General features: G+C 53.3%; 1 protein-coding gene across 1 annotated transcript in view; it reads right to left on the bottom strand.

Moving 5' to 3' along the window:
* lasp1 (LIM and SH3 protein 1) overlaps positions 1–14,338 on the bottom strand; it is a 36,773-nt gene extending 22,435 nt beyond the window's left edge. Inside the window, exon 1 of the mRNA XM_088623190.1 lies at positions 13,775–14,338. Within this exon, the coding sequence (XP_088479316.1) occupies positions 13,775–13,843 (69 nt within the window). The 5' untranslated portion in view covers positions 13,844–14,338. The remainder of the gene's footprint in view (positions 1–13,774) is intronic.
* Positions 14,339–14,895: the final 557 nt, after the last annotated feature.

Genomic DNA, 14,895 nt, shown 5'->3' with positions numbered 1-14,895 from the left:
TAGCGTACTGTTTAAAAATAGCCTGTGTGGTGAAGTCAAGGCACCCAAAAGTACAGCCATGTATGTGCTGACCAAAATCTCTCTAGATATTCGCTGCTGAATAGAATAAGGGTTTAATTAATAGAAATGTACAGCAGGAGGACAAAGAATGCTACAGCTCATTGAGAATTACTGATAATTACTGATGCTGGCTACAAGAGGCCGGATGGAGCACATTTTAGCAGGTTACCGCCTTACACAGAACAGCAGTCCTCGCTGCCCTTCCTGCAGTCACAGCAGGATGAGCCAACATGCCAGCAGAGCCGCACACCCAGGCTGCTCCTGTGGCATCATCCTGACTGAGACTCGTTAGCGGCGCTAATTAGCACTGGTGATGAAGGGACCAGGCTTGGGGACCCGTGTTCTAAAGCACCTGCTCGCACCCACTGAGGAGCTCGCTGCATTGCCCTAAGGCAGAGGTCCTGGTGACCCACAGCCTGCTGGTTTGTGATGCAGCCGAGCCCTCAGTTATACCATCATGCCCTGCCTTGACTTCAGTTTCATTTGAACTGTTTGTTCCAGCTCTTACACGCATTGGAGCTTCGACCAGTGGGTTGTGTGAAGGAAAGGGAGCTTGCTTGCTGTTCTCCCTGCAGTTACATGCTAACAGAACTGCACACATACACGTGTGCTATGTTTTCCACACATGTAACACCGTCCTTCTTGTGAGATGAGCTGCCCTGCTTGGCAGACTTGAGCCCTGTTGAACGTCTGGTGCCATAAGCTCAGGAGTGCAGGAGCCTGGAGCTCAGAGCCCAGTGAACAGGCACGTGCTTGTCTGGGCTGTGTGAGAGGAATGGGACAGAACCAGTAACCTGGTGCAAAGCACGTGTCCCCGGTGGACAGCTTGTGCCGAGTCCAGCAGTGGTCAAGCCCTCTACTAGCCCTCACAGTAGAATACAGCTCATGAGAAACAGCGTGAGGAATGTACCTCTATTCAATAATATTCCAAGTGCACCTGCAACAAAACATATTCATTTTAAATTTCTGAATTTGCTGCATTTGTAAGTGGTCAAATTTTTTTTTTATGTTTCCTATCACATCTTTTACAAGTTGATTTTGCTGGAGCAATCTTGTTCCTTGATGTCTGGTATAGCAACTGTGGGATTTAAACCCACAACCCTCCCAACCAGGGAGCCCTGTGCCCTTAGCCACTGTTCCGCACTCCTGGCCCCTGTGACAAGATACAACACAACACCTGTACGCATTACATCGCCTCCACAACTGGAAACACACACACTGCCGGCAGACCTACCGAGACACAGCACCACAGTCTCCTACTCTCTCTCAGAGGCCTTCAGGGGGCTGTGCTCTCTCCAGTCTCCCCAAGATTGGCCCCCGGCTTTGAGAGAGGCTGGAGGGGAGATGTCTGTGTGTGAGCAGTGTCAGGGCCCGAAGCAGAGACGGACAGGAGTTAGGCCTCAGTGGTTGCAGGGCAGGCTGCCAGTCCCTCATGTGTGGACTGTTAATTTAACCCCCCATAAAATCCGAATTTTTTGATCCCGCTACACTGCAGGTGTCGGCAGGGGACTTCAAGGGAATCTGACAAAGGAGCACTGGTTTAGATCCACCACCTCTTCTACACAGCCAAGGATTGCTGAGAAGGGGGTGGGGAGACGGCACCGACTTCCATTGCAGCCTGACCTGCTGCAGGCGCTGGCCCTGGAGCAGCGAGCTGGTTTATAGCTCTTGAGCTGCAAAGGGTGACAGACCAGGTCCTCACGGCAGCATGGGTCAGACGACAGAGATAACGCAGAAGGTTGTGCCGGAGTTGGAGGGGAGTGACTTCACTCTCCCTGTGTCCCTGCCTGTTTTGATCTGATCCAGCTCTCTCTCTCTTTGTGAAACAAAAGCAGAGATAACGAAATGCCAACGAACATCACAGGAGTAGAGAAGTGAGCACCAACGTACCCTGCTCGGGCAGCTCTGACACCACGCAGGGCCCGACGCAGACTTCTGCGTTCCGAGCTCCGACGAAGAGAGGAGAAGTGCACCGCACGTGTATTTTTTGGCGGCGGCGGTGTCTGATTTTAACAAGCCAGTATCTCCATGTGTGCTCTATGGAAAGCTCTGCTGCGGTTTCGGATCCGCCTTTTATTGGAAACGAACTGAACCCGGAGCCTGCCGGGGAGAGAGGGGGCCTCCTCGGCGGGCTTCAGATTACTGACCGCCTCCGATCCACTTCCCCTTCGCACTTCCTGCAACATCGGCTGCGAAACCAGGCCGCCGAATGTCTGAAGAGCAGTGGCGTGTTGCGTGGTCTGGGATAGCTAACGAGCCGCCAGAAAATCCCAGCTAGAGCAGGAACAAAGAACAAAGCCAGGCCGAGCACCGCAGCGAGCCGAACGCCGAGTTCAGCCACGGAACCACAATGCTTCGCTGCTGGTGAACAGACGCAGGCAGCGCAGCTCTGCTGAAAGCACATCGCGTCTTGGCTTTCAAACGCACCCTTTCAAAGGTCACGCAGATGGGAACCCTCCACACACCTATAAATTAAAGGCTGCCGGGGGCTTACGTGTGAGGCATCGGGGCTGAACTTTGATCTACAGCTTCCTGAACAAATATTGATCTTGGATGGGAACCAGGCTGGGCTGTGGCGTTTGCTTGGTGCGCATCCATATGTGTGTGTGTGTGTGTCCGGCACAATCCCCTGGTTTGTGTTCTGCTACAACAAGCCTTCCTGGCTCTGAAAGGACTGGTCACTGCAGACGGTCGGGGAGACTCGCGAGGGGGAAGGAATTGGGCGTTGCGCAGGGCTCTGCAGCCCATCAGTGGCGCACCGTGCTCTTGAGACAGGAGAAACCCCTCTCCTGCACCTTGCTATGCAAGCCCTTATCATAACACCGGGAAGAAACTGGGCTTTTCCCATCTCCCAGACCGGCATGAGCACTTCCCGGTGTGGGGAAGACTGCAGACGCGGGCCAACCTGAGGATCTCTGCAGGAAGTCTACCCGCCGCCCACACCCAAGAGCCTTACAGAGAGTCCACACCAGGATCACACCAGGATCACACACGTGCCGGCGGCCAGCAGGTCCGAAACCCGCTGTGCTTCCAGCTGCAGAGCCTCCTGCCACGCGCACACACGCACGCACGCACGCACGCACGCACGCACGCACGCACGCACACGTCTCGGGGAGACAGGTCACCTGATGGAATTAAAAGAGCTCATCTGGGAATCGCTGCGTTTAAGTCACCAGCCCTCGGTTTCCCAACATTCACCAGCAAGGCCAGGCGCTGGGGTCACAGGGATGAGATGGAGCAAACGTGATCTATGTAGCTGGCACAAAGAAGGAGCCATGTATAGCCACCGTTTTAATAATATTCAACTCCTCACGCGCCATGTGCAAACACAGTCCACATAAGTCAATCCTGAAACTTCCAACCCCTGGCGCCACCTGGAAATCCTAAAATGGATCCAAATGCCGTGCAATAGGAGTCTCACTTCTGTCGCTGGAATGCCCCTAATTCCAGCAGGGCAGCTCCCCAGGGTCGCTTAGAGAGAGCTGGCAAACACACCTGCGAGTCTGTGAGCAGCTCAGCTGAGTCACAGTGTTTGTGTCTGTACAGCTACCAGGCCCTCGCCCCGCAGAGCTGTTTATGACGCGCGCCGTGTGCTGTGAATTCTGAATCCTAAGCCACATGCTGAAAATGAATGAGCTGCGTTCAGACCTGCGAGTGTGAGCACACAGATGCCAGTGCTACAGTGTAGTAAGCAATCACTGTTATTCTGAAAAGCCGAAACACTCAAAACAATCTGTACTCATTGCATGTCAGTTCCTTGTTATGAAATTAGGAACTGGGCCAATTTTTAAAAAAGAAGCATACACCGATTCAATCTGGAAGAGCCAACTGGTTTTTAGGACTCCGCTTTCTGGCTGCAGCTCCTGTACTATGCAGGAGAGAAAGACACGTTTACTTCTCCGACGCTCCTACACATACAGCAGGCTGTCATTCGATGTGCTGCGAGTCCTCCAACATCTGGCAGGAGCGTTGTGACATCACTGCATCTCTCAGTGACATCACCAAGCCACTCGAGAGTCTGTCAACGTTATTATTGACAAGACATCCATTTAAAAAACCCTTGGGGCCAAACGACTGGCATCAAGTAAGGACCTCTAAAATTCTCCCCGTGCTGCAACTCGTAGTTTTATAGCCATTTAAACACTGTGATCAATGATGCAATTGTGGATGAACTAATTACAGGCAAGTGCATTTTTCTTGAGAGCTGCAATCAGATGTGCCACAAGCCAGAGAAGCCAGCAGGACACTAAGGCACGTCTGCTACAGACTGAGCACCGCGGGGTCATTCCTTCTGCAAGCTGCAGCTCACAGCTCTGAGCAGCATTGCATTTGAGCACACTTTTGGCAGGGCTAGGGCTGGGGAAATATCCAGTGTGAGACAGGAGGGCAGGGGAGAGACTGGAGAGACAGGGAGAAGAGCAGTCTTTGCAGACCCCAGTATCAGTGAGGTAAAAGAGACTGAGGGGCACACATAAAAGCAACTGGAAGAAGCGTAAATGAAGCAGACCTGCGCCAAAGCAGAACTTCCTGGGCTTCACTGTCGCAAAACAGACAAAAGATACACACAACCAATACAACACAAAAACACTTTCAGTATGGGAAAGGCTGATCCTCGGATGAGTCATGATTGCCGCTGCTGTCAGGGTAAAAATATTTGGCGATGTGCGTCGCACCGCTGTTCCAACAGCCCAGCGGTGCTGCAGACTGTCCTTGGATTCCATGCTCGGCTGTTCGGGAGTTGGGGATAATCCCGGCGCTGCTGGGGTTGGACTTTATGCTAACTTGCGGCAGGGCCCCTCAAACATGCCCAAGTATCCCTTCTCCCCCAAAACAACTCCCATCAGAGAGCAGATGCGTCTCGGACGAAACGACGCCAGGCAGCGTTTTCCGCTGGATGCCCATTTGCGCGTTTAAAGTTTTGCTCATCTGCCCATTTGGTCTGAGTGGCAACACATGGCGCTGCTCGTACGAAGGAAAGCCGGGTGGGGGGTCAGAGAGCAGCCTGTCGGGTCCAGCGGGGTTCGAGTGTCAGGTGTGACCTCTCTCTCACCCGGGACAGGGCGAGGTGACCCGTCAGCTGCTGTCATCCCCCCCCCCAGCTCACATAAATCCGTGAGTCTGCCTTGAGGCATCTAACTTCTCGCAAGACCGAGACCTGAAAATCAAGACTTGGCAGAGCTTAACTAGTCAACCCTGCGACACAGGACTCTGGAGGACAGTACACACCTACACGCAGAAATACAGATCCAGGCCCTTCTGAGAACTCAGGGCACTTCATGACAAGAACACGCCTCTTTCTCCTTGCAAAGTTTTACTTTCCCTTTCATAAAACCTTTGCTTCCTCTCTCTCAGTTGGACTCAAAAGGCTGTTAATGACCAAGTTAAGCATGCTCAAAGCCTTCCCACTCCACTTGAGCACCACTCATGCATTCTTCCCACTCCAGTTTTGTGGATGACAAATATATCATCACCTTCTGCCCCAGACAGGTACCCGTCAGCTCCTGGAGCAGCCACTGGACTGAGAGAGGCACACACACACCCACAACTGTGCAAACACACGTCATGGGGGGCTTCTGACGTTACTGAGGCCCAGTGTCTCAAGTCAATTAGCCAGCAGCCATATCGCCCTGCAGCTCCCGGCTGGCAGCCCACTGAAGCTCAGCAGGTGTGAGCCTGGCCGGAACCTGGATGGGAGACCTCCTGGGGAAAACTAAGCTTGCTGCTGGAAGAGGTGTTAGTGGGGCCAGTAGGGGGCGCTCACCCTGTGGTCTGTGCAGGTCCTAATGCCCCAGTATAGTGAGAATACTGTAAGAAGGTGCCATCCTTCAGATGAGATATTAAACTGAGGTCCTGACTCTCTGTGGTCATTAAAAATCCCAGGGTGTTTCTGGGAAAGAGTAGGGGTGTAACCCCAGCGTTACATCCTGGCCAAATTTCCCCCCTGGCCTTTACCAATCATGGCCTCCTAATAATCCCCATCTCTGAACTGGCTTCACCACTCTGCTCTCCTCCTCACTGAGAGCTGGTGTGTGGGGAGTGTTCTGGCCACTACAGTTGCCGTCAGGTGGGGATACACACTAGTGGTGGTGGAGGGGATCATCCTTCCCTGTAAAGTGCTTTGAGTGGAGTGTCCAGAAAAGTGCTGTATAAGTGTGAGCAATTATTATTAAGAGTACCAATTAGATGACTTGTGATTTGGCTTCTACAGAATGGCGAGAAGCACTGTGGAGCAGAAAGCGACAGGATAGGATTTTTGAGCCAAATTTTATTTAGTGCTAAAATAAGAGGAGACAAAAAGTGCAAAACTGCCAGTCAGTTGACCGTGTCAAATTCTTTAAGGATTTTCAGTCCTCAGCTCAGGAGTTTTAAGAATCTCTTAGCCAGTCAGTATAGGACATCCCCATTTCACCTGAGTGTCGTTGTCTGGACAGCATCCAGAGCAGTAGTGTCTTGTAGCCTGGCTGGTTTGATGTGGTCCCACCTGCCTGGGGTGTTTATGTAGTGCAGTAATGGATTTTTGTTTGTGGTTAAGAGCAGTGAGCTGGAAGCACTTCTTTTCACTGAAAAAAAGCACTGTTAAACAAAAACAGGGTCGTTTTCTCTCCCTCCATTTTGATTCATTGACTGTTTTACTATAGTCAGAAATGACAGCCAAACATGATCCAGAGGACACAAGGGGACACCTAATTGAAAGAACAGTGTAAACAGCAGATACTTCTTTATGCAAAGGGGGGTGGGGGGGTGGAACAGATCCCCCAGCCACGTTGCCATAGCCGATAGCCAAGCTTCTTTCAAGAAATGGCTGGATGAGACTACTAGCAACCAAACAAGCTGGATGAACCTTTCTTGCATATCTGTCTTGCTTTAGTTACAATACTCTAAATGTGTGAAAATGTAAATGTGATGCATGAAAAACCTTAAAATCATCTTTTGTGTGGTCTTTGCATTTTATCTTCCCATTATATTTGAATGGACCTACAGTGTACCACTCACGGGAGATACCACAAGCCTTTCCTTATCTGCAGAAGCTGAACAAAGCTCAGCTGAGGGAAATGTAGGCGTGTTTAACGGGGAAGTCCAGCTTCAGTGAGATAAACCGTGCAGCGCCTGCGCTCACAGAGCTGATGGCCAGCCAGCGTGTTCATGTCTGATGCGCAGCATGTGTCCTCAGCTCGCCCGTGAGCCCCGACACATCGCTGTCCCCCCATGTGCTCTCTGCATAGACCCGCCCGCTGCTGCAGCCCAGAACTGCCACCCCCCAACTCTTCCTGCACCCCCATCTCAGACACCCACCCGGCAACCATCACCCCTCATACAACAGCTCCTGACTGACAGCGAGACAGCGCTGGGAGGTTCAGGGCAATCTGAGCAGCTCCCACACGGCGCGTCAGGATTCACACGCCTACCGAGAGCGCAGAGAATCTCAAGCTGAATAACAGGGATGGGTGTTGCATAGTCGTTTGCGCCACTTCACCCCGTCGTTCTGTTTCTTTTGCAAGCCACTGCCTCTTTGCAAGAGCTGTGACAATTAAGCAGAAGGGTTACGGATTGTTCAGGGTTTCCTAGTCTGTCCACACAGAACGTACCCAAAACGGCTTAAAAATAAAGTAACCAACAACTTTAAGGAACTCAATTCTGGTGCCAGTCTCTTAAGATAATCAGGGGCTCTCTGTCCTGCTTGAAAAAAAACCAAACCTGCTGCAAAACAAAAAGAAGTAACACCCACAGTGATGTATTTCTGCTAGGATAAGACCACAAATGCAACCATTTCCACACCTAGAGGAACGCGATTAAGGCGTACACTGAAGACAGACTCTGTTCATTCAACATGTCTTTATTAGCTTAATTATCTGTGATATTCATGCAGGGAAAACCACCGTGCCATGAAGACAACCACAAAAAAAAAAACAGCTGTGCAGAGCATGAGACAACTATCTTGCAGCTCACACAGCAGAGGAAATAAATGCTTCTGTCCCGGTTACACTGCAGAGCAGGGTGGGGGCTGGGTCTGGTCTTTGTGTCTGTAGGGGCTCGTACTGGCTTTGGCAAAACCAGGAGCCACAGCACACAGATCTGAGGAAGTGAGAGGAGCCAGCCAACCCAAAACCCCTTGTTTTTCCAAGGGTGCAACAGGCTGCCCAGCCATGTTGTTGAAGCCAATATCCTGGCTTCCCTCAAGAGCTGGGTGGATCCTTCTATCAGGACACGATAGAAGAGACACTTCTTTACACAAAGAGTGGTGGGAGTGTGGATTTGCACGAGCTGGATGAGATCCTTGGATCAATTCAGAACTACCAAACGGGACCGACGAGATGAATAGCCTCTTCTGGGTTTGTAACCTTTCTTACATTATGATGTTTGGTAGCTTAACGACCAGAGTATTCTACCAAGCTTAAAGGGACTGCAAGAAGGTGGTTTAAGTCACATGGCCGTAGAGTCGGAACCAGGACCCCACGGTCCTTGGTGTACAGAGACATGCTTGGCATGCTTCGTTCCGACTAATCCTCAACTCATTTCAATGATCATCCACACCAGGACTTAATTAAGCCAAAGATCAAACGCGCAATTAAACATCAATTAAGCCAGTCTAGCACTGGCTTGATCAAAGCCCAGCTACAGAACAGAACTTCAGGTTTAGAAGCGACTTCTTTAACTGATTTTGCAGCTCAGATTGGAGGAAAAATGGCTAATGAAGCAACTCGCTAGCTCAGTTTGGGGGGGTCAATTGAATAGAGCACCCAGCTGGAAGGAAAACCTATTTATTAGTGAGAGCAGGACTGTGAAACAAAGGCTTAATGGCACTGTAGGGCTGCTCTCCAGTTTTCAAGGACACACCCTGAAAGGCCATGTGTTTGATCCACAAGCTCCTGACTGAAGCCTGTTTTATTCATTCACATGGCTGAGCCACACACTCTTGCAAAGAAAAGCTGGATAAGTGCCAAGGTGCTATTCGGAACAGATCTCTAGCACAGATCTCGAACTGCAGAGAAGCGCGCGCTGGGGCCGGTCGGTGTTCCCAGAACTGCGCTGTGGAATTCCACCCAGCTGGGCGGCAGGAAGAGGGCAGGTAAGGGCAGAGGAGTGAGGGTGCTCCAATAGGTGGGCGCTGCCGTGCACTGGACAGCCCTGCGCCATCCGATGCAACATGCCACAGTGCCAGTCCCAAAGGCAGGGAAGGAGCATGGAACTGGCAGGCCAGGCTCAAACCACCAAGTCCCTCTCGAGCACAGCGCAGAGCTGAGGACAGCCCGCGCGCCTTGCAGTGTCATATCGCACAGAACAAACCTGAGCGGCTGCAGACAGTTATTTGCAAATTTACACAAAACATTAACAGGGCCAGCATGTGATACAAATAAGGACGTTCACACCTGAGTCACAAAGGCACATTCCCCTATTGGGTGCAGCCCTATGAAAAGGTCAGTTTCCTCATGGAGCAGGGCAGGCCCCGAGGGTCCTGGTTTGGGGACACGCTCCAGGCCGACACTGTCTCAGGATGAAGGTGGTCTAGACCCCGCGGAGGGCTCGCACGCCACTCGGACCCGAGCGCAGGCTTCCACACTGAGCCCGCTGAAGACAATCCATTCACGACATGGGACTGACTCTGAAACGCCTTCACACACGCAATCCGTCCATCATCCAACGGCTTCTTCCAGTTCAGGGTCATGGGGGAGACGGAGCCTATCCCAGCGAGCAACGGGCTCGAGGCAGGATGAGATGCCAGTCCACCACAGGGCGCATGCACGCACGCACAGCAGGGCCGATTCTCCCAGAAGACAAGTAACCCGCCAGCATGGCTTCGGACTGCAGGAGAAAACCAGAGCGGCCAAAGGAAACCCCCACAGACATGGGGAGAACATGCATACTCCACACGGACAGCACCCTAGGTCTGGGCTTGAACCCAGAGTCCCAGTGCTACAAGGCAGCAGTGCTGACCACAGCCTCACCGAGCTGCCTTCTCCATGCAAAATGACATATATAATATTTCCTGAAAGCACTGTATCGGTATAAAACACGTATCCATAACTGTTGTACAACTGCACAGCTGTTCCTCTCCACAAGGACATACTGATGCTTGTGTTCGTTTTCCTGAACTAGCTTTTGTTGGCTTCGTCGGCCGTCGCTCTGTTTAAATGCCGACGGAGGGTTTGGGGATGCTGCGCAGGACCCCCGGCACACACAGACGGGCTGGGTCAGCCACGGCGCACCCCGACACGCTCCGCGGCCGAACACTGCACCCCAGGCCCCACGCGGGCCGGCCTGCCCGCCCGTCTCCCCCGACCCGACGCACAGCTTGTCAGACAAACACTCTGGCAAAAAGCAGGGATTCTCTTGGCCTTCCTCCCAGGAGGTGCCGTGCTTTTCCAAAAAACACTCCATCAACAGCAGCACATGTGGGGGGGGAGACAATATGGCTGGCACCATCTCCCAGACTAGCAGACAGGCGGAGAGAGATGCACGCAAACACAGACCCAGACGGAGACCACACAGCTGGCGTGCACCGTGCCCAGACACACAGGGTCCGCGTACCGCTCCGCAGGCCGGCGGCGGGGCTGACCTGGGGCCCGGGGCGCAGACCGGACGGCCGACAGCGACACACGCAGTACATGCTCCGTGACTTGGACACACGCTCACACACAGGAGCACAGGAGCAGGGAGGCTGTCGTAGAGAGAGAGCCTGCTCTTTTTCCACCTTTCATGTGCTCTGGAGCATGACCCTATCTGCACTCAGGCTACTCAATCACGCTCGGATGCACATGTTCCATTTCAGCTGAGCCCATTTCTGATGTAGCTATCTCCCTAAATACAGAACAGTATGCACCAGCATAAATATATAATTACATAACCACTGGCACATTAAAACACAGCGTCCTGACCGCACACCACACACAAAACAGAGCACACACAAACACACCAGCATCAAGAACACTGGCCATTTGTGCAACACGCATGGCCTGACGCAGACAAGCACAGAGAAAGAGGATATTCACCGATATTCTCTCTGCCTACACTGAAGCCTTGGGTGCAGAACCTGGAAACATTGAGCTAAGAATGGAGTCAATTCCACATAATCACCCGGAGGAGGAGCACCTAGAGGAAACCCATGCAAACACAGGGAGAACATACAAACTCCACACAGACAGCACCCCAGGACCTGAACACAGGGCCCAGCTGTGAGGCAGCAGTGCTGATCCTTCCTGCCCTATCGATAACTGTGTGGACTTGTTCGACTCCGTGTCAAAAGCTGTACGTTAGCAGTGTAAAGGGTCTGTCCACTCTCCGTAGGCTGCTTGCCCACGAGGGTCCAGGCCAGCTGCAGCCTGCCTCGCAGACACAGGGAGCAGAGGGGCACAAGTCCGAGGCAGGGGTAGTGCAAAGCAGGCCGGAGAACGGGAGCAGCTGGACACAATACCACACACACACACACACACACGCCTGGAGCCCGTGCAGGCTCCGCCCAGGAGGAGCCCGGGAGTGAACCCCGGACCCTGAGGTTGAGAGAGCCACCGCGCTGGGATGAAACGCTCCCGGGTTTACATACACTCACGGACGCTGTACACTGATGGTGATGTGAGCCGTTATTCAGTACAGCCTCGGTGGGTGTTGCTTGCATTTGTCATGCTTGGCAGAGCACGGTCTCTGCACACCATGAGCACACATCCTGTTTCGTAACGATTTCTATATTTTTTTTAAAAAAAATGGGTCTCCAAAGATGGAGACTACAACGTTAGCTAAGCCCCATTAAAGCGACCTTGAGAAGACTTTGCTTTCGCTCCACGTTGTGTGTGTGTGTGGTGAAAGGCGTGCGCACGGCCCATCGGAGCAAACGGTAAACCAGCGCGGGCCATTGCGGAAGCGATCAGCGAGCACGTTCAGCGGCACGTCGCGCACACACCTGAACGTGCGCGCACACAGGAACCCGTCACCTGGCTCTGTGGAGCACCAAGAGCGCGTCCGCGGCCCCCGTCCTCCAACCCTCCCCGCCTCTCGCGTCCCCAGGGACTATGAACTAAAGCGCTTTTAATACACATGCTATCGACTCCTCGTTAATGGGTAATTGAATTTTAGTGTCCTCTGAGACACATTGACACCCCCTTTCGAACACCGCCTGCTAAACCTGTAAATAAGCACCTCTCTCTCTCACACACACGCCCGCAGAGCCAGACACAGAGATCGTTTCGGTCAGGTAAAAGCTACGGACCGAAAGTAATAACGACCCACATACAGTACAAACGCTTTCACTGTTAAGCCCTCTAGATCCCCGAAAGGCAAACTAAAGCGAATAGTATCCGGGGTGGTAGCTTAAAAACGACATAGCCGTTTTGAAGACCGAAGGGGGGGAGGAAAAGGCTTTCGGAAGGACAGTGAAAGAAACGCCTTAGAAACACAGCGGGCGAGTGGAGATCGGAACCAGCCGCCCGGGTACCTGTGCAGAACCAGTTTCATTCTTACAAAACCCAGCCCCGGCAGCGTGATAACACCAGGAAACCAGCTGGGTGTTTCCATCATCTGCGGGGGAGTTTCACCGAGACAGATCCCCGCTGGGCACCGGTGTCTGTTCGCCTCTCGCACAGGCATGACCCCCAAATACACACCCATGGACTTGGGGGGGAGCGCCCTCTGGGACGAGTGTCCCAGTAAGAATTCAACTTCTTTAAACTTTTAAATTCCAACGCGCCTTTTAGCAATCTCCCACGCACACCTCCCGTCTGAAGTAAAACAACAACACAACAAGACGCATACACAAGAGCGAGCAGGTAACACACATTACGCAGCTCTGGAGCCAGTGGGCTCACTCGTAGCCCGCGACCCTACAGACAGGGTGACGGAGAGGCACCCACACCCGGAGTGCCAACACGGACACGGGCTGAGAAACCGTCCCGGGGACGCGCGACCCACCTGGCCGTGAAAAACATCTCCACACACCGGCGGGGGTGGGGCGCGTACCCACAGCGAGTTATTAGATCTATACACACAGAAAATAAACCCAGCTGTAGTTGAACCATGCTTCTTGAAACTATATATGTGTGTGTGTGGGGGGGTGGTGTCATGAAATCCTTTTTTTGGTTTGTTTTTTCCATGAACCCACAGGCTGTTAAATCCACTCCGCAGGTAGGCTGTGGGACCGCACCAGACCAGGCCTCTGCGCTACACCGCGTCCTCACTTTCTCAGAACAGGAAGCGGACCAACAAACGGTTACTTCTCAACTCCCCCCCCCCCTCTGTCTCCTACAAAATGGTTCCTGTTTCAGCTCGCCTGCCCTTTACAGTCGCTGTGGCAGGCGCCTGGGGGGGGGCGGGGGCTCCCTGCGTGTTCCGCGACCACCCCCACGCAGTTGTCCCCGCACACGGTCCACGGGCGAGCCCCGGCAGGCAGGCAGGCTGCCCGGGCGGAAAAAGGCGTCTGAACGCCGGACCCCGGGACCGAGCGAGCCCGGGGCGGAACAGAGCGGCGCCCCCCCCCACGCACGGACACTGCCGCCCGGCACCGCAGCGACCGACTTCGCCCAACTTTTCCTAAAATCCCACTTTGACGCGGTTTGCTTCCCTGCACATCCCAGTCTGGCTCGCCCGGTGCCCGGTGCCCGCTTCCCGCTTTCCCCCAGCCGAAATCGCAAAGGATCCCCCCTGCTCGAAGAGGGGCGCTAGTTTATTTTCTGAAGCACGTACGGCACACACCGCAGGGGAGGAACGGCGGGTCTGTCGTGTCCCTTACCTTGTCCAGACAATTCACTTTCTCAGTCGGGTACACCACCTTGTTACATCTGCTGCACGACGGATTCATATTGGCTGGGGAGGGTGAGGGGGGATACCCTGGCGGCGCTGCCAAATGAAAGAAAAAGTAAACAAAATAGAAAAATAAACCCGAAACGACGACTGCGTCGGGCTGAAGCCACGGGCGTGGGACTGGCTGGTCGTCCTGCGGGGCAGCTGTATGTCCACGCCGGGAGGGACGGGGCTGTCGCTGGCGTGTTCTCGCACCGCTGGCTGTCAGCGAACAAGCCGAGACGGCGGGAGCGAGCGCAGCTCAAGGGCGCTGCGCGGTCCCGAGGAGGAGGGGGCCGGGCCCGCGGGAGCGCGCCCATGTGCACTTAAAAACACACACATACAAGAAGGATTTTTTTTTTTCTGACAAAAAAAAAAGCACGGGGTGATTTTGGCTGTCGGTCCCCCAGGGCGTGTTCTTTTCGTCCTGTAAGACAGACCCGTAAGCGTCCCGCATATAAAGAGAAGACGCTCCTGCCTCCCTCTGCCCGGGGTCCGTCGGCATAAATCTTTCAGAGCAGGCTCGAAGCGCGGGCACGCAGGCCAGGGGCGCGCCTGGAGCGGGCGAACGCATTTGGTGTGTTTTTTTTTGGGGGGGGGGGTTTGCAGGAAGGGGCGGTAACGCGTCTCGCCAGCCTGCTGAAGACCCAGATGGGCGCCGCGGTCTTCCAAGGGCTGCTCACAGACATCCTTTTAAGAATAAGCGTCCCTCTTTTTTTTGTTTTTGTTGAAAATACACAGTCAGCCTTCCGGCTAAGACCTCTAGAGTACCCGTTCTCAAACACAGAGGGTGATTTTTTTTCCTTCCACCTGAAGCGGCGAAAAAAAAGTGCATATTCGTTTTGATCACGAAGTAGCGAGTGAAATTTGCGTCTTCCTCAAAGATCCGAGGTGCTGTCGGCAAGGGCGTCTTTCCCCTTTGTTCGAAGCGCCGCCTTGTGGCCACGCTGCGCCTCTTCATTCACACCAAGGACAGGATGACGTTGCATTCAAAGCATGTGGAACGGCTTTGATTATGTGGTTTAAATTTAAAATTCAACACCAGTTTTAGGGGGAAAAAAAAAAACAGTT

Source organism: Lepisosteus platostomus, chromosome 28 (genome assembly GCF_059453375.1).
Source record: "Lepisosteus platostomus isolate fLepPlt1 chromosome 28, fLepPlt1.hap1, whole genome shotgun sequence".
Lineage (NCBI taxonomy): Eukaryota > Metazoa > Chordata > Actinopteri > Semionotiformes > Lepisosteidae > Lepisosteus > Lepisosteus platostomus.
This window is presented reverse-complemented; position numbering and strand designations above follow the sequence as displayed.